The sequence below is a fragment of the Raphanus sativus genome, chromosome 5 (assembly GCF_000801105.2).
Source record: "Raphanus sativus cultivar WK10039 chromosome 5, ASM80110v3, whole genome shotgun sequence".
Lineage (NCBI taxonomy): Eukaryota > Viridiplantae > Streptophyta > Magnoliopsida > Brassicales > Brassicaceae > Raphanus > Raphanus sativus.
Genome location: NC_079515.1, coordinates 32,720,630 through 32,746,539, shown reverse-complemented (window position 1 = coordinate 32,746,539; position 25,910 = coordinate 32,720,630). Strand labels below are relative to the sequence as shown.

Sequence of the window (25,910 nt, the reverse complement as noted above, 5' to 3'; positions counted from 1 at the left end):
CTCTACAATTTTAGAAGACCAAAATCTGTCGTTGGATGTGGCCAAAGGGATATGGATGGACAGGAAGGACGGTCGATGCTATAAAGAAAACTTTTAATTGGTAATCTTAGACCATCCAAAGATTTAAAACTAATCGAATCTATAATATGCTTTAATAAACGGAGTATTATCTAAACTGGTAAGTGGGTATGGGATTCTTGTGTCAACTGCGAATTAGACAATTTTTTAGATATATGGATGTTGACCTCGAGAAGAAACTGAATAAAAGCAATTTATCGAACATCAATCACTGGATTAGCTGACCTGGAAACACGTTTGACAGACATGAATCATGCCATAATGCCATATACCTTCACGCGTATATTACAAGTAGAAACAATACAAAATAAATCCATAACCTTCAGTTTAATAACATCCTCTTATTATTTGATAATGAATAATAAAAAACCTTATTCTCATTGCATCTATAGATTGCACGGCCCATAACTAATTTATCTATATTGAGTGTAGGTACTAGGCGAAATTTGCAAGTTATCAATATCAGAGATAATGCTTTTCGTAGGCTACCCCAGTTCCTACTAATACGGCCCTAACTTTTGTTGAAATTAATTTTCTGACCAAATTCCTTCAGTGGCTTTGCTCCTACACTTTTTTCATTATTCAGTACTTGCTAATCAGTATATATTGTGCCTTCCCTTTGATCAAATCCATCTTTTAGCATGACAGGACGTGTCCCGTTTGTGACCTTGTAGTACATGTTTCAGGTCTAGGTCTTTAATTCTTGTTGGTTGTTTCTAAACTGCAGCTCTAACGATCCATCTTCATTGGTAGTTACTACTTACTAGGATGTACATGAATAATATCATATATTAAACTATGCTTCCTCTCCCTTATTCAGGGGTTCGAAGATGCTGGGGACTTTACCGTCTCAGAGAGATTGAAGACTAGCGTGCATGTCAACTTAGCTTTCTATCTAGTTCTCGGTCTTATCCTTCTCATCATGAACTGGTAAACTGTCCCTTTCATGATCGAATTTGATTAGACGTTGGCTCCGTTTTCAATAGGTTTTCTCTTAGAAAATGCTTAGTGTTGCTGCTTAGTCGCCCCTCATTTAGCAATATATGGCAGTTGCATTAATTACATCGGTAGCTGAAAAAGATTTAAATTTCAAACAGAGACCGACGATATGGACGGTTTTGATCCTTCAGGTTTAATGATCTTGAAAAAAAAGGTAAAAGAAAAGAAAACATAGTCATCTTTTTCTGTGTTGAGCGTTGATCGATAACTCGTTCTTTAATGTAATTCCTTTTTTTTATAATCGTTAAGAACGAACATGGCTTGAAGAAGGACAAAAGGTAGGCGAGCTTGTTCTTCCATTGGCAAGGAACTTCAACGATGTTGATGACATTGAACCAGGAAGCAACTTCTCTGTAAGTTTATGTCAACTTTTAACAAAGTTAAACCTTGGTCCAGAGCCTGAACTATGATTTCTTTTTTATCTTTGTAGCAAGAACATTATTCAGTTGAAATGAAGATGTTATCGAGCCATGACACGATAAAAAGAAGTTCATATATTTCCCGTAAATACGGATCAGCTAGAGAAGCAATCACGAAAAAATATGCAGCCATTAGAGAACAACATAACAGATACTCGCTATCTCCTGTCACAAAGTCGGAGAACATGGCTTCAGCGCCAAGTAATGGCCAAGGAGGGTCAGGAGTGACATTTTCTCGTTAGGCATCAACATGGAAGAACATGAAACTTGGAATCAATAATTTTGAAGAGAACGTAGCCAGTAGCCACCAAGAAGTTATCTTCCACTGAGGCAAGCAAGGCCCAGAAACAACATTAACCACAAGAGTGATGACTTCATCAATGCCGCAGTCTCTAGATGAGGTATTCCAGAGACTGAAAAAACCGGTCAGTAGAACATGGACACTACCTCGATTAGATAAGTCGACTAACGATGAAATTTGATAAAAAGATTGGTGAAAGCTGAGTGAGAGAAAGCAAAAAGAGCAAGCATCAGATTTGTTCACTATAGACTATAGTATAGAGAAAAATTACAAATCAGTGATGAAAAAGAAAATGCTAACATGAAATGTTACCAAAACTCACAACTGAGCATTTGGAGTTAAAGGGTGGCCCCTTTTTGTTGTGGGCTTCTTTTTTTGTTTTGGGCTTCATATGCTTACAGTTATTAGACCATGATTATCCCTGATATTCAAAATGGGTGTCTTATTTATTTTTTAATAATATTAGTAGTTAATGTGAGAATAAGAGACTTATATAAGATACCCGAATATTTAGATCCTCCAATGCAAGTCTCTTATTTTGGAGTTCTTAAAAAATTTAAATAAAAATAAAATTTATTTATTATAGAAAACATTATAAAAGATAACATTTAAAACATGGATTTAAAAAAAAACACAATAACAAATTTATTTATTATACAAAACATTATAAAAGATCCAAATTTATTTATTCGAGCTCAGTTGTTGTCTTCATCTGATCCAAATTTATTCCATATATGTTCGACCAAATCAGCTTTCAGTTGTCGATGCATTTGTTCATCACGAATTGTAGTTTCAACACCCATCATTGTGGCCATACTTGGAGGCATTACGTCCTCAAGTTCGGGATCGACATGTGAACTTCTGGTGTCTTCTTCGAAATCTGAAAAATCAACAACATTGTATCCATCTCGTTCGTCATTAACTATCATGTTATGGAGTATAATGCATGCTCTCATAATCATCCCAATTTTGGCTTTATCCCAAAAACGTGCTGGGTTCTTAATAATCGCAAAGCGAGCTTGCAAGACTCCAAAAGCACGCTCGACATCTTTTCGGTAAGCTTCTTGTTTTTTAGCAAATACCACCGCTTTCTCACTTTGTGGTAGTGGAATAGATTGGATGAAAGTCGCCCATTTCGGATAAATACCGTCGGTGAGATAGTAAGCCATATGATACTCTCTTCCATTGACAGAGAAATTGACTTTCGGAGCTTGACCATATATTATGTCATCGAAAACAGGTGAGCGATCAAGAACATTGATATCATTTGAGGTATCTGGAAGTCCAAAAAACGCATGCCATATCCATAGATCATACGAAGCAACCGCCTCTAAAACGATTGTGGGTTTTCCCGAACCACGTGCATATTGCCCTTTCCAAGCGGTGGGACAATTCTTCCATTCCCAATGCATACAATCGATGCTTCCTATCATCCCGGGAAATCCACGATACTCACCAACATCAAGTAGACGTTGAAGATCATCCGGTGTTGGTCTTCTTAGGTACTCATCGCCGAATAAATTTATTATTCCTTCCACAAAATGTTCCAGACATGCCCGAGTAGTAGTTGAACCAAGTCGGAGGTATTCGTCAACAGCATCAGCACTAGAACCATATGCCAAGACACGAATGGCTGCTGTACACTTTTGAAGTGGAGAGAGACTAAGCCTTCCGAGAGCATCTTTCTTTTGTCGAAAGTATTGAACTTCATTGGAGAGTCGATCAACAATATGCATGAACAATGGCTTCTTCATTCTAAATCGTCGTCGGAATATATTTTCAGGATATATTGGAGTTTCACTGAAATAATCATTCCATAAACGTTGATCGCCTTCTTCCCGATTTCTTTCGATATGAATTCTTTTTTTTCTGTTTTCTATTTCTTCCAGTTGATTAGCATAATCAATGGTAAGTTTTTCGAAAAACTGATCAGAATATTGATCAAAGTATTGATCAAACATATCATCTTCTGATTCTTCTGATTCTTCAAAAGTATTATGAGAACCAGATGCCATAGTTAATTGAGAGAATTGTTTGATGAAATGTCGAGACAGAGAAGAACGATAGAAAGAGAATGAGAGAGTTGTTTGAAGTGTGTAGAAAATGAGAGAATTGTTTGATGTGTGTAGAGAACGAGAGACGAGATGAACTTTATATAGAAATAGATAATTGTTTTGTTTAACTTTCTTGTGACACATACTGACACAAGACAAACAAAACAAAACATGACACAAAGCAAACAAAACGTGACACATGACAGACACAAACAAAACGTGACACATAACAACAAGCAATTCTCCAGACACAAACAAGACTACACATGACAGACACATGACTACACTCCGTGACTTCACTCCCACAAGACTTCACTCCCACAAGGCTTCACTCCCGTGACATTGAGCTGACCTGAAACAAGCATTTATAAGATTAGTAACCATATGCATTTATGCATTTATATAATTATGCATTTCTATAATTAAGAAGCTGAGACAAAAGACACAAGATGATGCATTTATATAATTAAGAAGCTGAGACAGAGAACACAAGAAACAACAACTACACGAGTTAAACTTAAACTTAGACTTAGACTTCACCTAATTAAACAACTCATTGATGAGCTTGTTCTTCACAACTTCTTCACTCTCAGTAAGCGGTTCAGGTTTTGCAAATAGCCTTTCAAGTAGCTTCATTTTCGTCGTGTTTGCTTTGATAGTCAATTCCTCTTTCTTGATTTCCCACATACCCTGATACTCAGCCAGTACCTTCCCCGCCTTGGTCTTCTTACCATACCCCTTTGCAGCCTTAACACCCGGGGGGCGAATGTTAACATCAGGTTCACCAGTATTGGTTTCAGAGGCGTGAGAGGCTGAGGATTGTGCACCTTCATCACACTTCCTCCTTTTAGAGCTTCTGTCCGTTTTGGAAGTGCTCAGGCTACACCATTTCTGATCATATCTGAGCTCCTTCCACGCATGTTCAAGTGTAAATTTCTTCTTATAGTTGTTTAAGAAGATCTCATGAGATGCCTTGAGAACATCATTGTCGTTTTGGCCGCTAGTTTTGAGCCTGGTGGCTTTCTCATACGTGCCACAGAACTTGCTAACCTGATCATTGATCCTGTGCCACCTTTGCTTACAGTTACCATGCTCCCTCTCTTCACCCACTCCAATCTTCGGGCTTGCCGCAAAGTAAGCGGCAATTCTTTTCCAAAAAGAATCAGAACGTTGCTCATTGCCTACTAAGGGATCTTTTGACGTGTTTAGCCAAGAGCTGATGAGGACTATGTCATCTGTATGCGTCCATGTTCTTCGTTCTTTACGCCCTGAAGGAGTGTCACCAACGTTTGGATGCTCCTCGCTTTGCTGTGTGCCAAACACAGTATCTTCTCCTAACTCAAACACAGTATCTTGTTGACTATTGAGAAGGTCAACAAAATTTGATGGGTGTGTGTTATAAGCCATAACGAAGAGAAGGGAGAGACGTGTTTAAAAGATGATAACGAAGAGAAGAATGAGAAGACAGAAGAGATGAGCAGAGATGAGCAATGTTTGAAAGATGATAAAGAAGAGAAGGAGGACCCGTGTTTAATAAAAGGAAGTGAAGAGCAACCATAAAGACAAGACAGATATCTAAAACATTCATCACAACCATACAGACTTGACATTTATCTAAAACATTCATCACAACATCTACATCGATTCCTATCCATTTATTACCAAGCTTTAACCACAATCTTTCTCTAACCAGAACATTAATTACCTAAATTCAACAATTTCTAATACTCAACCAGCATCATTTATTGTCGAGGTTCACCCATAACCAGAATGGAGCAAAGATAAATGATTTACCTGTATTGCTCGTGTCGTCTTTGTTTATGATCAGCCTTGCTCATCTCTCATGATCCATCTCTGATCGTCCTTGTTTATGACAAACCTTCCTAATCTCTCGTGACCTCGACACAGAAACATATCAAAATTAATAGATATGATCAGTGAACCAATATGAACCAATATATCATTATCAAAAACGCAAATCATTATCAGAAACACAAATAATAGTGAGCTTGAAACCTTTCTGCGAGTTGAAGTTAAACTGATGCGTCGTCTTCGGCTCTCAAGCTTGCGGTCTCGGAACCGCCGGAGAGTAAATTGGTCTCCGATGAGTTGATTCCTCGTCCACGAACAGAGACACCTCTTATTTGATTCGTCTTCGAGTTGGAGAGAAGGCCTCGATTTTATTCCTCTTTGAGAAGGAGAGCAGCCGTCGATTTCATTCGTCGTCGAGTAGGAGATGAACCGGAGATTTGATTCGGAGTAGAGAAGGAGAGGAACCGACGATTTGCTTGACTTCGTCGATGAGATGAAACTGATCTTTGCTCCCCTCGTTTTCTCCTCCCAAATGCGCTATAATGCGACGCGTGGCAAATAGCATCCGTGTCTTTTGTCGTTTAATTAAGATACGTCTTAAGTGATAATTGCCATTTTTTCTTTTCTTTAATTGCTCATTTATTCTGATACCCAATATAACATACGGCGATAATCATGGTCTTAGGAACATGTTATACAATGTTGGACTGTATATACTAAAACAACTTATGGAAACTAATGGAGAACCAACTTTGATTTCTTAAAGAAATATGTTACAGGTTATAACGGTTGGATCGTATATTAAAAAAAAAACTCGTAAACAAGTCTGTTGTAACCTGCAAGTCTCTTTAGAGAAATCAAATTTATGATATCAATAAAGAAAAAATAACACGTGAGATGAGCTAGTCATTAGGTGGATGGATTGCAAAAATACAAAAATAAACACATTAAGATGAAATGATAAAGAAAAATCACGGATTTGTAGGTGAAGATCAAAATCGAAAAATCCCATTAAGCTTTTATACGTTTCTTTAGTCAAAATTGAAATTATAAAGAAACTAAACACTAATTTCACACTATCAGAAAAAAATCACTTAGATCATTACTTTCCACCATTAGACCTTTTTTAATCTCGTAACTGTACACAATCAAAATAGAAAACATTTGAGAGAAAAGAAAAAATAAACGTGATTTAGTTAAAACACGGGTTGCCGTGAAGTAACCAACCCACCGACGTCGCCACCACCACCACCACCACCGCCGCCTTTCCCTCTCAGATGAAGCAACTTCTTCCAAAAACCACTCTTCTTCTTCGTCTCCTTCTTCTTCGAATCAGTAACGATATACGAATCCCTAGGAGCCATAGATCTGCTTTTCTTCAGTCCTTCCATCAGTAGATTACCACTCAACGCTTCGCTCACGGCGAACGACATCGATCCAGCTCTCCGGTGGTGATCCTTGACCGGCGGCGACGACGACGGAGAAGACGAAACGGTTGTGGAGGTGGATGAGGAATCGAATCGGTTGATGATGTAGTACGGCGTCGTGTTAGGTAGACGAGAGAGTTTATCCCTTAAACAAGAAGGGCATACTCCTCTGTTCCCTTCGTGCTTGTGTTTTCTGCACTCCATTTCCTCTTCTTCTTCTTCTCTTTGATTTGATTAAAGAGTCTATCTATGTTATTATGTAACGTTTGTGAGATATATATACACACGCACGCACCCGCACGTGTGTATTATTGCCACGTTTACATCAATGGCGGTATAACCAAAGAATGTTTAATGACCGGGTTTTCGCAGAAGATTACTGCTTTTGACGTTTAATTAAATATGACCCACTTCATTAAAATAATTGACTGTTTTACTATTTACGTCATTAGCTAAAATGATTAGGTTTCTTTTTATCATTTAAAACGATTGTTGTTTTTCCAGTCAAATTGAAGAAAATGACTGTGAGTCTGTGATAAATGTCTAAACATTATGTATCTATTATCATTGAAATTTGTTAGGAAAGAAAATAAATATAAACACCATAGCTTCCATCAAATAATTTTAGTTAAATACTAGTAATTTCTTAACTTATGAAATCAAAATTATTTTTTAGCTTACTTGATTGTAGAAAAAAAAACAGATCTAGCTGTGGAAAATAGATTGGTAGTTTTCAGTTTTAGAATTACTAGGTTTTTGTTTGTCATTGATAAAAATGTAAATATATTTTAGTTGATCATTTTTATTTGGATTTGATTTTGTAATACAATCCTTTAAATTCACTTCATATAAATTATTTTTAACGGAACTTGCAAGCGTTTTAACATTATTTTTTTCTTTTTCAAGGAACATCTCTTCAATTTCATTTCATTAGAAAAGGAATCTCCAAAGATTTTTAGCGGTTAGTTAACGAAGATTGTAAAGAGATGGAAGCGCGAAGTCCCACAGCCTGGTGACATTAGTAAACTCAATTTTTCGCTCAAAATTTCACAATTGTAGACACGAAGAAGAGGGTCAACAAAAGAAACGTATTAAAGGAGTGATAGCGATGGACGGTTGTGATTTAAACAAACACTCAACATGACTTCTAGGACCCACTACTTGTTAGGTACCATATGACGGTGACCGTGGCCCATGCACTCGGCCGAGGACTCGTTTGTCACGCGAAACCAGTAACCCCACTCGTGCGAATTCGACTCCTATGTCTATATTTTCTCCCCCAAGTATCGTTCAGTTACTTAACTAATTCTTTCTTGAGGAATGTGCGCCGTAAACTTCATTTTGTTGCGCACGTGAGAGTGTAGTCAAAAAGGTCGACCGCAGATTCATGGAAAATTGAAATATCTAGAAGTTCGTACGGTTCATGCTCGTGGGAATGAGTGATGTATTTTTGGACCGCAAAACAGAGTAGATCCTCATATTACTAAACCTAATCCGGAAAACAATATTCATCCAATGAACATCTCTTAACCATTATTGATAATCCTTTTTTTTTCCATCTAAGATAATATTATTAAAAAGGCAAAGTCCCGTTCGAAATACATAAAATCCCATAAAGGGCATACACACTGGGACTTATAATTAGGACGAAGCCCAACAGTCCAAACAAAGGCCCACCGAATAAGGTCCACATTAACTAACACAGAGTCCATCACAGGACTTCTGTCTCCACGTGTGTCATCCCACCGACAGGGGAGACACGTGTCTCGTTGCTCCCATCAATTCCACCGCTTCGATGCTTCGAGAAACCACCGCCGGAAACAGAAATCGCCGATATTTCATCGCAAGCCACCAGAAGCGAAAACACACCACTACAACAACAGCCTCCGTCTTCCTCGCCGTAGCATCACCCAGTGGAGAGCTTCATCGCCTGTCGAGATCTCATCCATGGCTAGCCACGTCGTGAAACTGAAAACAGAGCCGTTCACCCAATCAAACCCCAAACACAAGCCGGCGGCGCGAGGTTGAACAATCCTCTACTCCCCGGAGTCAAAAGCCAGCGACGGCGGTTTATCTGAAACCCTCCGTCCCGGAGTCAAAACTAAACTACTAAACGGAGAGATAGCAAAATCCATCTCCCTCACCGCGTATACACAAAACAGAAAAAATAAAAGACTTAAGCCGGACCGGCGGTGGCAAAAGACGCCACTCCGCCGGCCGGAAACGCGTTTATCACTGGAGAAAACTAGAAAAAGGTTAGAGCGATATTTTAGAGAGAGATATTCGCAGTAACTAGTAGACTGTTTTTATTGATAATCCTTTTTGTTTGGTTTAACACTAATGATAATATTTTCACCAACTTCTTTACACATGTTCTATATATATATATGGACCTCGAGGTTTCTACGAATAAAAATATAAGTCAGTTAAGTAGATTTAAAAATTTTGATAAATGGAAATTCATTTTTTAACGTTTATAAATAAATCTTAGGCTTCATGTCAAAAAAAAAAAAAAAATCTTAGGCTTCTATTTTAATGCCGCTTCTTGCACAAGAACACAACTGCATTACGAAAATATAGAATCATTAGCTACAGGCAGCCGTACTCTGTAACGATTTTTGTGTTCTTTTTGGGTAAAGTATGATTTAAAGTACACTCATATGGACGAACTTATTGAATAATCTATATCTTGTTATATATACGGAACGCTATAATGATGTCACGCGTTTTTGTGACAAGAATGGGCATGGCAAATTGGTAATTTAGGGCCTGATTGGTTCAAACGCAGTGGATTGCGGTTGCGGGTGCGGGAGTCTGCGGGTGCGGGTGTTGCGGTTTCAAGTGTTACATGGCGTTTTGTATGACTGGCGTAACGTTTAAAAATTGTTGCGTTTGCGGGATGTTTGTGACTGGTTGATTATGAGACATTGCAGCGGTTTAATAATAAATTATCAATATAAACATATTATAATATTATAAAATATAAAAAACATACTATTGTGATAAAATATAATAACTGTTAATATAATATGATTAATAATAATATTAAGTTTATTTTTAATTTTTTAAGTAGTTGAAAGTTATAGTTTTAATATATTTTATGAAGATTTATATTAAAACTTATAAAGAATATTTTGTTTCTTTTTTATATATGTGTATATCTTTATATATGTATGTATATTAACTTTAAAAAATTATGATGAATAGCTACTTTAAAGTTTTTATAAAAAAATACTATATTGTTTGTGAATTTAAATTAATATATAAAATGTGTATATATTTTTATTTATAATATTTTAAATTTTAAATTTTTAAGTTTAAAATATTTAGAAAAAAAAGTTTAATATTTTTTTATCCAACTGTAACTGCCCGCAATCGCAAATGCTAACTGGAATCAGCTTTTGATTTTAAGATGTTCGGAGCGGTTTAAAGCGATTTGTAGCGGTTTGTATGATTGTTTTGAAACGCTATCAACCGCTACCAACCGTAAAAACTGCGTTTGCGGGTGGTAGCGGGAAAACCAGTAAACCCTTTAATCAAACACGAGTGGCGGCTCCATAATGAAAAAAGAAAACATGTTTCAAAGCTAAGTTGGGTTTTATAGATAACAGAAGGCCCATTAAATAAAAAGATGAGATAAAGGCCCATTATAACCCAAGTGTAACATTAAATGGTTTTTTAGTGATGTGGTGAGAGAGGTTGGAACACTCAAGCTCATAATCCCCTTTCTGACAATGTCCAAAGCCACTTTATCCATAGAGATATGTATAAAACAAAAAGTACTTTAGCAATATTTTTTGCTTCATTTTTTTTTAACAACTGAAACTTATTTTTTTGCTTCATTTTTTTTTAACAACTGAAACTTATTTATTACTTAGATTATAACTGAACTAAATAAATACATATAACTAAAAGGGACAATTTGAAAAATACCCTATTTATATTTCGAAAACTGAAATATACACTTTAACTTTTATTTTTTGAAAACTACACTTTAGTAAATGTGATAAGACATTTTTATCCATATCTTAACTAAATTTTTTTGTTTTAATAACTAAAGCACAAATTCAATAATACTATTATCACCATTATAAAATAGCACTTGAAATTCGTAAACAAAGTTTAAAGTTTATGTCTGCAAATCATTTTATAAATCTTTCAAAAAAACGTTGCACAATATGTCAATAACTTTCATTCCTCACATAAAACAATTTTTGTTCACCCAACATATATAATTTTGTTGAAATTCAATAACCCGATTTAGATTGGATAAAAGTTGGATTGTTATTTATTTTTGAAAACTTTTATTTATTTTATTGTTATTTTGCATATATATAAAATCTAGACAAAGAAAAACGATCCAAAGAGATGATTTTCAATTTTTAAGGAAAGATAACTGCAGTAATATAACAATGATAACCTCATTAAAGAATTCAAAACCCGTGGATGCAATTACAAAACCATCGCATTATAACAAAAGAATCTGAAGAATAAACACTTTGATGCTAAGGCAAAATCACTAGAGTAATTATCCAACATATCCACCAACTGGAAAAAAAGACATAGGCGAAGATATTCTTTATTTTTAGATATTAAAAATCACCATAATAATTATAGATTTCAAGATTGGATAATTTAGTTATTTTATTTACATAGAAGTGTAGTTTTCAAAAAAGTAAAATAGAAGTGTAGTTTTCAAAATAAAATGTCATACAAATGTATTTCTCCAAATTTTCCCTAACTAAAATGATGATAGAGCTTCCTACTAACTTGAAATCTTTGTCTCGCTTTAAATATCCTATCTTTTTATTGTATTACATTGTTCTCATTTCAATTTAGATCTACAAATATATTTAGGTTTAGAATCCAATGTATTGATTCAACTATAAAAAAATAAAAATTGGAATGAAAAAATTTAGACGATTATAAAGAGCCCATATAATAAAGAAACTTCATATTGCTGATTTTTGGAGATGCATTCCATGATTTCAAACAAATATTTTGATACCAAAAATTTTGTATCAAATTATAAGTGTTGAAAAGAAATTGGTTAACCGACATCGTATCTCTTCCTCTTGTCTCTAGTTCTTTTTTTCATATTGAATCCATGGTGGTTTTATTGGTGGCCGGAGTTTCCATAACAAATTCATAGACTTGTTTCAAACATATTGGATCCCATTCCCATATATCATCTTCACGTCTCCTTCTCAATATGATAATAAAAGAGATATTATCAATCAAGACTTGGCAATGGATAAAATGACCCGGTCTAAATATCTAAAAGCCGTGTGAAGAAAAAAAACGGAAAGAAACCAACATATATTTTAATGGACAAACTATGGGAATTTGCCAAACATGCATGCTTCCAAAGAGAGTACGAGAAATAATGGTGAATGGTAGTTGTAAGAAATGAAGGGAGGTTATAAAAATATTGCCTGTGAAGTCGCCTCCGTTAGAGACCAGTGATATTCACCATTATTTTTTGCTTTATTTTAAATGATATTTTCAAGTTTTTATGTAAAAAATAATAATTTGATGGTTAAAACCATCTGTATTTTGCAGTATGATTTTTTTGGTTAGACTAATTGTAATTATTGTTGTTTTTAGAAAAATGGAATAAATTGAATTGAATGAAATTAATAGTTTTTAATTGGAGTGTAAAAATCTTAAAAGATTAATAATTTTGAAATATATATAGAGTGCAACTATCTGTGTATCTGCATTGTTCAGGTGAGCTAGACCAAAATAACAAACATACTAGTCAAGCTGTACTTTATGAATCAACTCACAAGGCATTGACTGAACTGAATTTCGAAATTTGTGGGTTATATCCAGTTCCTCAAAATGAACCAGTTTGTTACATCAAGTTATACTATCACGTGAAGAAAAGAAAAAGTGAGTGACAGCGACGGCCATCCGAAAATGAACATTTAATATAATGTGCTAGGGGTTACTTTGCATAGCAAACCAAGGAAATTGATAAATACTATCGGAGAAATTCTGTACTCCCTCCGTAAAAAATTGTTTCACAATATAAGTAGTTTTAACATTTCAAAGCAACTTTATATTCATTGAATAGTGTGTGACCAACTAAATAATGTTAGTTATTTTATTATTGGTTGAAATAATACATTAAATGATATTTTTTAACAAATAATTACTTTTCTTAATATTAATGCTTTTAACTAAAACTACTTACAATTTGGAAGAAGGAGTATTGTTTACTAATATCACAATTTAACTTTGCAACAATTTAAATTGGCATGTTAGTTATCGACGATCGATCAGTTAGGCACAACTATAAAATATACATGTCACGGTGATAAAATGTACTAATATTAACTTTTTTAAAAAAAATGTACTAATATTATTCAATAATAATCGATAGTTTACGTTTTATAGGATGAATGCAGTTTGAGCTGAGTGGGGATGAAATGAGCCGAGTCGGTGCCCGGTGGATTGAGTATTAACTCCGAGTCGTATGGAAAGGGCGAAGAGTTACTGCTGCGTACGTGACCGCAAGAGTCAAAATTGGCTGACGAGTAAATCGGGGGATCAATGTGGGTCCCGTGTTGTGACATGACAAAACCCAAGCTTGTTTTTTTTTTCCTCGACCTGGGAGAGTATTTGCTTTCACGATTACTGCTAGTAACTTCGCAATTATTTTCTTTAGCACGACCACTAAAAGTCTAAAACTACCAAAGCTTTTACAACTGTCACATATTACTTCCTCTGTATGACTTTGATTGGTCTTTTAATTTTTTTGTTTCAATTTAAGTGATGTTTTTAAGTTTATATAAAAATTAGATGTAATTTGATGTTTTTGACCATTTGTATTGTGCAGTATGAATTTTTATTGATTGAATTATCTGTAATTATTGATATTTTTAAAGAAATGAAAAAAATAAATAAAAAGTCCTAATTCCATGTGCAAAAAACTTTAAAATTCATTTATTGTGGTACACATGGAATATTATTCAACTTCTATTACAGTTATATATGTTGGATGAATGTTGTAAATTATGTGGTGTTGAGACAAAAAAAACATTGTTTTTTTGTCGTCCGAAGTTAACTTTTTTTGACAGTTATCAAATCCCAATCAAATACCAATTCAACGAAGTTCCGTTTTCTATTAGCTATGTATTTTAAAATAAAGATCTGGAAACAGCATATATCCTGCGGGTCGAAGTGCACATGCACGGTTGGGAACTTGGGCAGCATCAAGTTGGCATTATACAAAATTCTCGACCAAAACTAGAATCTCTCCATCTACCTATTTATTACTATTTATTTATCTTTTATTCGTTAAAGAAATTATGTACCAGAGCCATTGAGATTTGTGTGTTCTTCGTTGGATTGGTTATTTTTATTTCTTAATCAAAAAAATAAAAATAACCAACGGCTTGTACATAACCAACCACAAAAAAAAAATAGCGAGTTGTACATATGCTTCAGCCGTTGGTTGTCATTAAGGACATTAACAATATTAGTTAATAAGTAGGAGTATCGAATTTCTAGACTAGTGTAACTTAGAGAGTAAACTAGACAGATACAAGAGCAAAGCTACTTTATATGTGCATAAAATGAAGTTATATAATAATTTAATTTCTACTTAGAAAGCATCCCATTGAGCTAAACAATATTAAAATACGCGAGAATAAAAATAAAATATGCTTGTGTAAAGATAATGGCGTATCGAAGTTTTTTTTCGTATGCGTCGAGATTAGAGTCAGTGAGTTATAATCATATTTTGGTAAAAAGAATATTATTGTTTGGTGGTCTGGTGGGATGTATGGCCGCGTACTATAGCTGGACATGCTGCATGTAATATACAATAGCGTACATAAATACAATGATTCGAGAAGCATGCATTCTATAACTTCAATTAGGCGAGATAGATTCTACCCAAAAAAATTAGCCGAGATAGATGAGTAAACTGATGTATGCTGCGGAACATCAAAGATACGATTGTTAAGAAGAACACCAATGATACGAAAACCAAAAGTGGGAAAAAGGCAAAGATGCCCTAAAGACTACAATATCAGCATTGTTTAGACACAGTGGAGCATGTCACCCCAAGTATTAGCTAATGATCGATTATTCCCTTCGCTTCTATTCTAAATTATCGATCATCAGACAGCCAATTATGGCTAGGATTCATAATTACTTCAATTTGTTTTAATCATTGCAGTGCGCATATCAATACTATTAAAGTTGAAGTATGACCAACTAATATTAGTTGGATCCAATTTTTTTTTTCACGTGATCTATCTATAAAATTAATCAATAACTGATTAATTTATAACTGTATTTACTTTAATTAAATCACTAACCACTGTTCTTTTTAATGAGATCTATAACAAAAGCAGTTATCAATCTTCTTCCAAAAATCATATCGATTAATTCTTCGATTTTGATGAACTGTCAATTTCTTAGGATTTAACCTAGAAACCCAGCAAAAAACAGTTATGTTTCTCGGAAATTATTCATGCAATAATTTGTAAACTAATGAATCTAAGTTTTATATCGGTAATAAATTGTGCTTCCTTTACACCACGATGAGGGTCAACTGCAATGGATAAATATTGATTCAAAAACGTAGATAAAACAACCGATTTATGGACGGTGGAGCGGTAGCGGTGATAGCCCGTGACGTTTCCATCAAACTCGGCCATTACGTTAAAATGCTAGGTGGCGCTGGAGAAAAAAAATCTGCAGAAAGATAGAAACCCTTAAATGAAGAAGATAAAGTATTTACATGTTTGCCATTAATGAAAAAAACAATGAAAAACGGGAAAAAATGATCTCAAGCTTCGAACCCAAAATATCTTTAGTGAAAGCCACCTCGGTTACCACTAGACTACAACAATTCTTTCAATTAGCGTTTTGTTTTGGGTAAGAATCAAGTTACTAAAAGATGCATTCAAATATATAACAAACATATTAATTTTTAATAGAGGACGGAATACGTTTATATAAGCCTCCATTACCATAGTTAACATAAGAATTATCTTTTCTTAATAATATTTTAAATTTAAATATATATATATATATATATATATCAATACTATATTAAAATAAAGAATATCTAAATCAGAAAACCATGCCAAAATCTCAGGGAATGAATTATTATATTTTTAGACAGTTATAACAAAAACATATATTATTATATTAAAAATTGTAAAACAAATTTGGTCAATGCGAAATAATTTAAAACCTTATGTAATTGATATATTATCCAAAATTAAGAAATATTTAAAAACTAATTCTTGATTAATCTCCGATTATTTTATGATTTCCTGTTACTTTCATTATTAAAACTATTTTCATTAGAACATTAAATATAAAATATTTTGAACGAAATAATACTTATTATATAACATTTAAATGTAGATATATAATCAAAATATAAATTTAATTATAATAAACTTAGATATATTTAAAAAAAATCTTTATCACACTACAACAACATAACTTACATCTTAGTCTAAGAAATTGATAGTTATTCAACCAGACATTTATTTATTCATTCAAATTTCAAAAAATTTACACAGTTATTAAATTATCAGTTAACAATGCCCATGATTTTAAAATAAGGTTAACGGATTAAGTGAACTATTAATAGAAATAAATATTTATATAAATTCATTTAGTTAACGGGTTTTAAATAGGTTAATTGATTAAAAATATTTATTAAATGTGGTTTTATTTAAAGTTAGTAAATACCATATTAACCCATTTACATATATAAATAGCATAATATATTAAAAAATAAAATCTCTAAACGCTTTTCAAAAAAAATTAAACAATTTCTGATGCGTGTTAGGTTTGACATTGGTTTTGGATATAATACTTTATGAACCACTTAATTATATATATCAGATCTGATATAGTAACTTTAATTTTTGGATCGATTAGGAGTCGGATTTTTTTCGTATGAATATTTTTGACTGACTATAACAGGTAACTAATAAGAAAATATAATATGTTGCAAACTTTAGGAATAAAGTTTTAAAATAATTTCTGAAATACATATGACAGAAATATTAGTAATACAAATTGACATATTTAATATAGTTACCATCAATACTATTAAATTTTAAAACAAAAAAATAAAGATAAAAAATATACCCGCCCTTTGAAAGGGCGGGTCAATATCTAGTATTGGATTAAAAGATGAATGGCAGTGGAAGTTTACGTGAACAACTTTATTTGTTTATATTTTTAGGGAATTATACTATTTCCTAAAATATTAACTACTACGATACCTCCCATTTGAGTTTAGTATGACATGACTACAGTTTTAATCCCGAAACAAGGGATGATTTGTTTTTTTTGAAGAAACAAGGGATGATTTGTTGACGTAGGAGAAATGAAGTCGACGTAAAACAATTATTTTTTGAAACTTCTTTTCTATTAAAAAAAATAAGTTCAATCAAGTTGTTGAATCGGTTCACTAGCTGGCCGCATATCGAATTGTTTATTGAAAACTAAAACCTAATATAAATATAGTTAACATAATTAGTATAAATAATTTTTACTTCAATGACGATTTTGTCATATAACCAAATCTCTAAAAGATTCGCTCTTAAGAGATATTTATTTGTTTGTTGAAGAGCTTTGATTAGATAAGCTCTGAAAAAAAATTGTTTGCTAAACAGCTCTGATTATAGAATTTATTTGCTCTTTTATAGTTTTTATTTGTTTGTTAATAGATCTTTTCTTGGTCAAATTTATCTTGTCTTGTTGTGCTTACCCGAAATCTATCTTTCTTGCTATTGCTCTTGTTGGCCAGCATCTTTTCTCAGTTCCTTTAACGAAGGAGCTTCGTTACTTTATATATTGTGAAGTTCCACACGGTTTATTCTCTATTATTAACTTTTGATAAAAAAAACCGGATATTTACAATCAGGTCGGGAATGGTAGACTTTTTCTCTCTCCTCTCTCTTGAGATTCTGTGAGAGAAAAAGAGTCGCGATGGTTTCCGGTGTCGGCGATTTCGTCGACAGTTCATCTTCCTGACTAACGGACAAAGATTCTGGTATGCGGTGGTTTCTTTGATGCTGCGTAGCCAGCTTAGACTTCGGTGGTTCGCGATTCTTCTCACACTACAAGAAAGCAGGCGGATACTGACGGACGAATTCGTCAGAATATCGTCGGAATAGACATATTTTGACGAATATCTGACGAAACTGTCCGTCGGTATCATTTCGTCGGAATTTCGAACTTCGTCGGAATTTCGTCAGCCACACCGACGAATTTCTGACGAATGCCGAGAAACTATATTCTGACGAACTTCTGACCACATTCCGATAACAGCTCCGACAACAGCGGTCCTCGGAAAATTGGAAAATACTGACGAACTAGGTCCCTCGGAAAATACCGACGAACCTGTCCCTCGGAAATACCGACGAACTCGGTCCCTCGGTAAATACCGACGACTACGTTCGTCAGTATTTTCCGACGACATTGTTCGTCGGTAATTTCCGAGGGACAGGTTCGTCGGTATTTTCCGAGGGACAGGTTCGTCGGTATTTTCCGAGGACCGCGGTTCGTCGGTATTTTCCGAGGGACATGGTTCGTCAGTATTTCCAATTTTTCAATATAGAATTTATATTTTGCATTTTTAAATATTTTTATTATAGAATAAAATTTTGCAATTTTATAAATTTAATTAAAATAAATCTGAAATTGAAAACTAATAATATTATAGAATTTAAATTCATACAAACCGAAATATTAAAAAAAAACATTCAGAAAGTTTTAAAATTCAGAAAAAAACTAAGAACTCGAAGCAAATAAACGGTTTAGCTTCTCCATTATCTCGGCGTTGGTCTTCTTTTGGGATGCCAACTCAGCAAGGATAGTGGCATTCTCAGCAAGGATAGTGGCATTCTCAGCTTGGATAGTGGCGTTCTGCTCCTCCAATGCCACAATCCGTTCACCTTTGTCATGTAGCTCATCGAGAATCATGGGATCGGCATACGGAGCCTGCGAAGAAGATGCCGGATACGAAGAAGCACGGCGGGCCAATCCAACTAAAAAGCCTCCTTTCCTTTTAGGAACAGCCTACAAAATATTTTAAGTTAGTAAACTACATTATAAAATGAATATATTAATAAAAAAAAATTACCTTTTCAACCATCTCATTGATTTGCAATCGGGACAAGTTGGTTGAAGCTCCCACTGAATCGCCGTCATCAGAGAGAGGCTGAGATTGAGATGCTATTTCAGTTTCCACCAAATCAACGACATCTTTGATCAAGAGGTCCTGAATTTGACCCGTCTTCTTGTTAGTGTGAGCCACCTTAATGAGTTGGAGTCGATCAACGGGATTACCGTCATTTGCTTCGATCTAAAAAACCACCATTATTAGCCAAGGAATATATAAAATATTTATATAAATAAACATAAAGATAAATAATAAAAAAAACTTACAAGTTCATCTTCCTTAGTAGACATAGAGCAAGCCCCGAGGTTGTGCACATACATACCTTTCCCGCCACGATCGCTCTTCCGGTTCTTAGAGTTCCTAGAAGACGTCTCTGCAGTTTCGTCCTTCTGCCAATGAGCTACCAACTGCTCGAACACCCTCCCGTTGATGTTCCGTGGCCTCTTGTTCTTCTGCCAAACTTTCTTCCACGCATTCACTTGCTTTGTATAAGAGTCCATGGCCTTAGCTTTGAATCTAATACGGACTGTTTCCGTGTGATCGGGGTGCCAGTTGAACTCTTGCTACAAAACACACATAATTTTAATAAGTAGATATATTAAAAAAATGTAAGTAATTTTAAAAAATGAAGAGTTATTACCGCAAATTGACGAAACCACAACTCTTGGTCTTCTTGAGGGATCTCACTCCACTTCGTATATCCAATTTGGAGCATGGAATACATCATCTGGTTGATGCTCCTGCTAATGCCATTACTCGACTTGGTGAACCTTTAAAAAAATACAAGTTAACAAGTTAATTAATGGAAAAAAACATAATGCAACAAATAAAAAAAATACTAACCAAGTGCTATGTCCTCGTCGTGGGGTGGGATGGAGAACCGGGAGATGCTCTCGACCCGGTTGTTGAACCAATAGTTCAACTGGCATGACCCCCGGATTCTGTTGAGCGGGAGGTGGAGCGGGAATATATGCGGGAAACGAGTTTTGTTCGTGAGACGATCCCGATGCACGGGAAGAGCTCACCGAACTACGTCGACGGGCTGCAGGGCGGGGTGATTCCTCGGACCTAAAAAAATTAATACATCAAATTAATTAAAATGATTTTTACATAAAAAATGATTTATATATATATATATATATAAAAATATAAAAAATTATAATTTTTATAAATATTGAAAAGGGTTGTTAAATATTTTTAAAAATCGAAAAACGTTTTTAAAAATCAAAAATCATTTTTAAAAATCAAAAAACGTTTTTAAAAATCAAAAACGTTTCTAAAAATCAACCAAAAAATAAAACGTTTTAAATAATACATAGTTTAAACTGTAAACTTGAAAAAACGTTTTTAAATATCAAAAAACGTTTTTAAAAATCAAAAATCATTTTTAAAAATCAAAAAACGTTTTTAAAAATCAAAAAAAACGTTTCTAAAAATCAAAAAAAAAAAAACGTTTTAAATAATACATAGTTTAAACTGTAAACTTGAAAAAAACGTTTTTAAATATCAAAAAACGTTTTTAAATATCAAAAAACGTTTTAAAAAATAGTAAAACGTTTTGAATTTAACAAAAACACAAAATAATTCCAGAAAAAAATTAAAACAACAACAATCCTAACTTATATATCCTAAACAATCCATTCAATCCTAAAACATTCAATCAAACAAGAACAAATCGGAGATCTAACATCCAAAACCCTAAAAAATTGAAATAAACAAAGGTTAGGATGATTCTTACATGATTTCGGGTTTGGGGGAAGAGATATGAGCGTGGGTAGAGGAATCGCCGGGGATGGGAGCTCGAAAACCACCGGAATCGCCTTCAAAGAGAGAGAAACGGCGGAGAGGATAGAGAGAGAGGCGGAAATAACGAAGAAGGAAGAAGAAGGGTTAATTATATTTGATGATTCCGACGGACACGGGTTCGTCAGTATTCCGTCGGAATCATTAAATATAAACCAATTCGAGGTGCGCGAAAATTTTCACGCGGTTTAGTTTCCCGGGTGAATAAAATTTCCGACGGACACGGGTTCGTCAGTGTTTTCCGACGGAATACTGACAAACTTTACCGAGGGAATTCCGACGACATAGTGTTTAGGGGTTGATTACAAGTTTCTAAATGCAAAATCCTAATCTCTGATAATATATATAGTATTTGCATAAATATTTAACAATAAAAATGTTTTTATAACACAATTTTACACAATAACATTTTTTTGTAGTAAGATTAGATGAATATGATTGTATAAGTATATGAGTGTTAAGATGAGATGTTATAAAAACATTGATATGCATAAACACTTATTTTATGAGTTGTTATATTTGAATGGTTGCGATCTAATACTATACTAAAAACTTATTATGTGTTATTTTTGTTGTTTTGGCATCTAAATTTATAGATTTATATGTTTGAAATTGTTTTCAAACACAAGTCCTCGTTAATTCGTCAGTATATTCCGACGACATACCGACGAACTCGACCAGTTCGTCGGTATGTCGTCGGAATATACTGACGAATTAACGAGGAAGTATACAAACATCATTGAAACCCTATGTCGTCGGAACTCCGTCGCAATATACCGATGGATTACCGACGAACTAGCCTGGTTCATCGGTAATCCGTCGGTATATGCCGACGGAATTCCGACGGACCGAGGAAAAAAAAAAAAAAAAAAAACCTAATCCGAATCTTCTGAATCTTCATCAAACTCCCCAACCTCAGCTTCTGGCTCCGAATGTACAACAGCATCAAGTCCAAACTCAGTAAAATTCTCAACGAATTCAACATCTGCCACTATAGATCCTTCCACCCGGCTTAAATTTTTGACCATCTTCTTCAGATGATGCATATAACGCTCAAAAATATACATCCATCTGTACTGCACAGGACCACCAAGTTCCAATTCTCTTGCGAGATGAATAACAAGATGTTCCATAACATCAAAGAATGATGGAGGAAATATCTTCTCGAGGTTGCACATGCTGACTGGAGCGTTTGTCTTCAAATTATTAATACCCTCTTCAGTCACTACTCTGCTGCATAAATCGCGGAAGAAAACACTTATCCCTACATAGATAAAAGACATAGATTTCATAAGTATTAGTTTATATAAGCATAACTGTTAAATATAAAAATAAATTAAACTGTAAAAATAAAAGATACCTGCAATTGCTTCATGAACATTACGTGGCAATAATGCTGAAAAAGCAAACGGAAGGAGGCGCTGCATAATTACATGACAATCATGACTCTTCAAGCCAGTAAACTTTCCTTCGCTTCTATCAACGCAGTTCCCCAAATTTGATGCATATCCGTCAGGAAATTTCACTTTATCTGTAATCCAATCAAAGAACTCTTCTTTTCTAGCACCATCCAGACGATAAATGGGAAAAGGGGCCGTACCATTCTCATCCACATGAAGTTCAGGACGATCACAGATATCGACTAAATCCAACCTTGACTTCAAGTTATCCTTCGTTTTACCTTGGATGTTAAGGACTGTGTTCATCAGATTGTCGAAGAAGTTCTTCTCAATATGCATGACATCTAAATTATGCCGCAATAGATGACTTTCCCAATATGGCAGATCCCAGAAAATACTCTTTTTGTGCCAGTTATGTAGCTCTCCAACCGCACTGACTCGAATGTTTTCATGTCCACCTACATCTGGCGTCCTTTCTGCATCAAAATACCTAAACTGCTTCAACAAATCTTCCCCACTAACTTCCACAGGTGGACCATCAAACACCTGCTTGTTCTTCGTAAATGCATTCCTACTCCTGCGGTATGGATGATCAGGTGGTAGAAATCGCCTGTGACAATCAAACCAACACGTTTTCCTTCCGTTCTTTAGTTGGAAAGCAGCTGTGTCATCTTGACAATATGGACATGATAGTCTCCCATGTGTTGTCCATCCAGATAACATACCATATGCTGGAAAGTCACTTATTGTCCACATAAGTACTGCCCGCATATGAAAGTTTTCTTTGCACGAAACATCGTATGTCTCAAAACCATGCGCCCATAGTTGTTGCAACTCATATATCAGTGGTTGAAGAAACACATCTAGTGATCTTTTAGGATGCTCTGGCCCGGGGACGAGAATTGAGAGGAACAAAAACTCTCGTCGCATGCACAAGCTCGGCGGTAGGTTGTACGGTGTCACAATAACTGGCCAAAGAGAATACTGTCTTCCATGCTTTCCAAATGGGCTGAAACCATCAGTAGATAATCCAAGATAAACATTTCTTCTCTCTTCTGCAAATTCTGGATATGTTGACTGGAAATGTTTCCAAGCCTTCGCATCTGAAGGATGTCTAATCTCACCATTTGTGGAATGCTCTGCATGCCATCTCATTGCTTTTGCTGTGCGCTCACACTGATACAACCTCTTCAATCTTTCCGTCAAAGGCAAATACCACATTCTTTTGAACGGGATCGGAACTCTTCCCCTCGTCTCCTGGAAACGAGGTTTCCCACAAAATTTGCATTCATTCCGTGTCTCATCCGCTCTCCAGTAGATCATGCAGTTGTCAATACATACATCTATCACTTCGTACGGTAGTTGAAGACCGGCAACCAGTTTCTGAACTTCGTAGTATGAACCCGGTGCAACATTATCCTCAGGTAGAATGCCTTTGACAAAATCAGTAATCGCATCCATACATTCTTCAGCCAAATTATAGTCTGTCTTAATACCCATTAATCTAGTTGCAGATGATAAGGCTGAATGACCATCTCTACAATTTTGATACAAAGGTTGTTTTCCTGCATCTAACATGTCAAAAAATCTCCTAGATTCGGGATTTGGTTCTTCCCCTCTATAATGATCATGTACCATCTGCTCAGTACCTACACCATAATCTATATCCGTTCTAGATTCTTCTAACCTAATATCCGACTGAAATTCACTAATAGGCTGAGGTTCGCTAGTACTACCATATTCATAACCAGTTTCTCCATGAAGATACCAAACTTTGTAATTACGTGAAAACCCTTTCATATACAAATGAGTCCAAACATTAAATTCTTCTATAACTTTATTATTATTGCAACTAGAGCAGGGACATCTTAACATACCATTTTTTGCATCTGGTTGTTGTTGAACAAGCCTCATGAATTCTTTAATCCCTTGAACGTATTCTTCCGTAAGCAATTTGGTGTTGGGATCCAAATGAGGTTTATCCATCCATGAACGATAATAACCTCCTGAAGACATGATTTTTACGGAATTGTTATGATCAAAGAGAATGAAGAGAGAATGAGGAGTGAAGAGTTGAAATGAGGAGGAGTTGAATTTATAGGAAATTGGTTACGGCTTTCCGACGAATTTCTGACGGAATTCCGACGGACATAAAGCAGTGCGTCGGAATTCCGTCGGTATTTACAAATTTTAAACGGCTATAAAACGGTCATATGGATTTGTCGGCAACGGTCACATAGTCCATCAGAAATTCGTCGGTATTTTCTGACGGAATACCGACGACCTCAACGGTTATATCTGTTGATCAGAATATCGTCAGATAGTCGTCGGTATATGCCGACGAACAAGGGTTCGTCAGAATTCCGTCGGTATATACCGACGGAATACTGACGACCCCAACGGATATAATTGTTGATCGGAATATCGTCGGATAGTCGTCGGTATATACCGACGAACCCTGTTTCGTCGGAATTCCGTCAGTATTTACTGACGGAATTCCGACGACCTCTTATTTTTTGCTTCCGTCAGAAATTGGTCGGAAAATCGTCAAATTTGTCCGACGACACTTTGGTCCGTCGGAACCTCCGTCGGAATTCAGCGTGTTTTCTTGTAGTGTCACGCGATCATCCGGCTTTGGTGTACGGCGGTGTAGTTTCGGCGAACGGTTTTGGTCGAAACTCTTTGGAAGAATTGGTGGCTTGAAGCTACGAATGAGATCTCGTCATAGGACGATGGATGCTCTCTGGCGTAGGGTTCAAGCGGTGAAGAAGGAAGAGATAGTTTGGTGGAGGTTTCACTGACTCAGGATGAGTTTTCGGAGCTGGTCCGATGAAGCTCTCTTTTAGAAAAAAGTAAGGCGAAGAAAAATGGTGGTGGTGGCGATTCAGTCTCCGGTGTACTCCGGCGAATCTTTTGGTCCTCGTCGTTTCTGGCGGTGCATCGTAGATTGCGTCACGATGTGGTGAGTACGAGACAGGTGTCTCTCATCTGGGTGGGTTTAACACGTGGCGATGACGCGTGCTTTGTTTAGACGCGTGGGTCGTTATTCGGTTGTGGGTTTGGACTTAAGAATCCATGTTTTTTTAGTTCGCCTTTTAGTTTCGGGCTTTGTATGGATTCATGTTTGTGTAATTGGGCTTTTTGGTTGGGCTTAATCAATAATAATCAGATGGAAAAAAAAACTTTTGATCAAAAGAAAAAAGATTGTAATAACTTCTTTCGTTGACCAAAATTCAGAAAATAACCTTTTGACGGCGGTGAATGATTACTTGCACGTGTATATTACACTATCATTATGCATTATTGTGTGAATTTATCAAAGAACAACATGATGAAAAGAAATAGCCGGAGAGGACTTTGCGAGATATACGTGTGACATAAACAGTGACGCGACGGCGTTAAAGTGACGTGTTCGATGTAAACTAGGTCCTACATCACATGCCTC

General features: G+C 35.1%; 5 protein-coding genes and 1 long non-coding RNA gene across 7 annotated transcripts; 1 reads left to right on the top strand and 5 right to left on the bottom strand.

The window, feature by feature from the left end:
* Nucleotides 1-804: 804 nt before the first annotated feature.
* On the top strand, nt 805-2,204 carry LOC130512751 (uncharacterized). Its single transcript, XR_008946336.1, has 4 exons — nt 805-1,008; nt 1,176-1,231; nt 1,327-1,430; nt 1,508-2,204. It is a non-coding gene; the product is annotated as an uncharacterized LOC130512751 (long non-coding RNA).
* A 288-nt stretch (nt 2,205-2,492) lies between these two features.
* On the bottom strand, nt 2,493-3,887 carry LOC130512600 (uncharacterized). Its single transcript, XM_057010758.1, has one exon. The coding sequence runs from the start codon at nt 3,810-3,812 to the stop codon at nt 2,493-2,495; it is 1,320 nt and encodes a 439-aa protein (XP_056866738.1). The 5' UTR covers nt 3,813-3,887.
* A 54-nt stretch (nt 3,888-3,941) lies between these two features.
* On the bottom strand, nt 3,942-6,522 carry LOC108850936 (glutathione S-transferase T3-like). Of its 2 annotated transcripts, XM_057011021.1 has the most exons (4): nt 5,868-6,522; nt 5,646-5,749; nt 4,392-5,211; nt 3,942-4,203 (listed from the first exon to the last, which is right to left on the bottom strand). In XM_057011021.1, the coding sequence occupies exons 2-3, from the start codon at nt 5,687-5,689 to the stop codon at nt 4,392-4,394; spliced, it is 864 nt and encodes a 287-aa protein (XP_056867001.1). In that variant the 5' UTR covers nt 5,690-5,749; nt 5,868-6,522; the 3' UTR covers nt 3,942-4,203. The 2 variants fall into 2 exon arrangements, with proteins under 2 accessions (XP_056867001.1, XP_056867000.1); XM_057011020.1 differs by lacking the exons at nt 5,646-5,749; nt 5,868-6,522 and having other exon boundaries at nt 3,943-4,203; nt 4,392-5,636.
* Nucleotides 6,523-6,661: 139 nt separating this feature from the next.
* LOC108860388 (uncharacterized) lies at nt 6,662-7,347 on the bottom strand. The gene has a single exon (XM_018634274.2). It carries the CDS (start codon nt 7,292-7,294, stop codon nt 6,860-6,862), a length of 435 nt encoding a protein of 144 aa, XP_018489776.2. The 5' UTR covers nt 7,295-7,347; the 3' UTR covers nt 6,662-6,859.
* An 11,429-nt stretch (nt 7,348-18,776) lies between these two features.
* LOC130512487 (uncharacterized) lies at nt 18,777-21,708 on the bottom strand. Its single transcript, XM_057010536.1, has 6 exons — nt 21,001-21,708; nt 20,106-20,330; nt 19,903-20,032; nt 19,529-19,825; nt 19,224-19,445; nt 18,777-19,159 (listed from the first exon to the last, which is right to left on the bottom strand). Coding segments are annotated over exons 1-6 (1,164 nt in total). The 5' UTR covers nt 21,003-21,708; the 3' UTR covers nt 18,777-18,871.
* A 232-nt stretch (nt 21,709-21,940) lies between these two features.
* Nucleotides 21,941-25,060, bottom strand: LOC130494974 (uncharacterized). The gene is made up of 2 exons (XM_056985862.1): nt 22,426-25,060; nt 21,941-22,329 (listed from the first exon to the last, which is right to left on the bottom strand). The coding sequence occupies exons 1-2, from the start codon at nt 24,479-24,481 to the stop codon at nt 21,941-21,943; spliced, it is 2,445 nt and encodes an 814-aa protein (XP_056841842.1). The 5' UTR covers nt 24,482-25,060.
* Nucleotides 25,061-25,910: the final 850 nt, after the last annotated feature.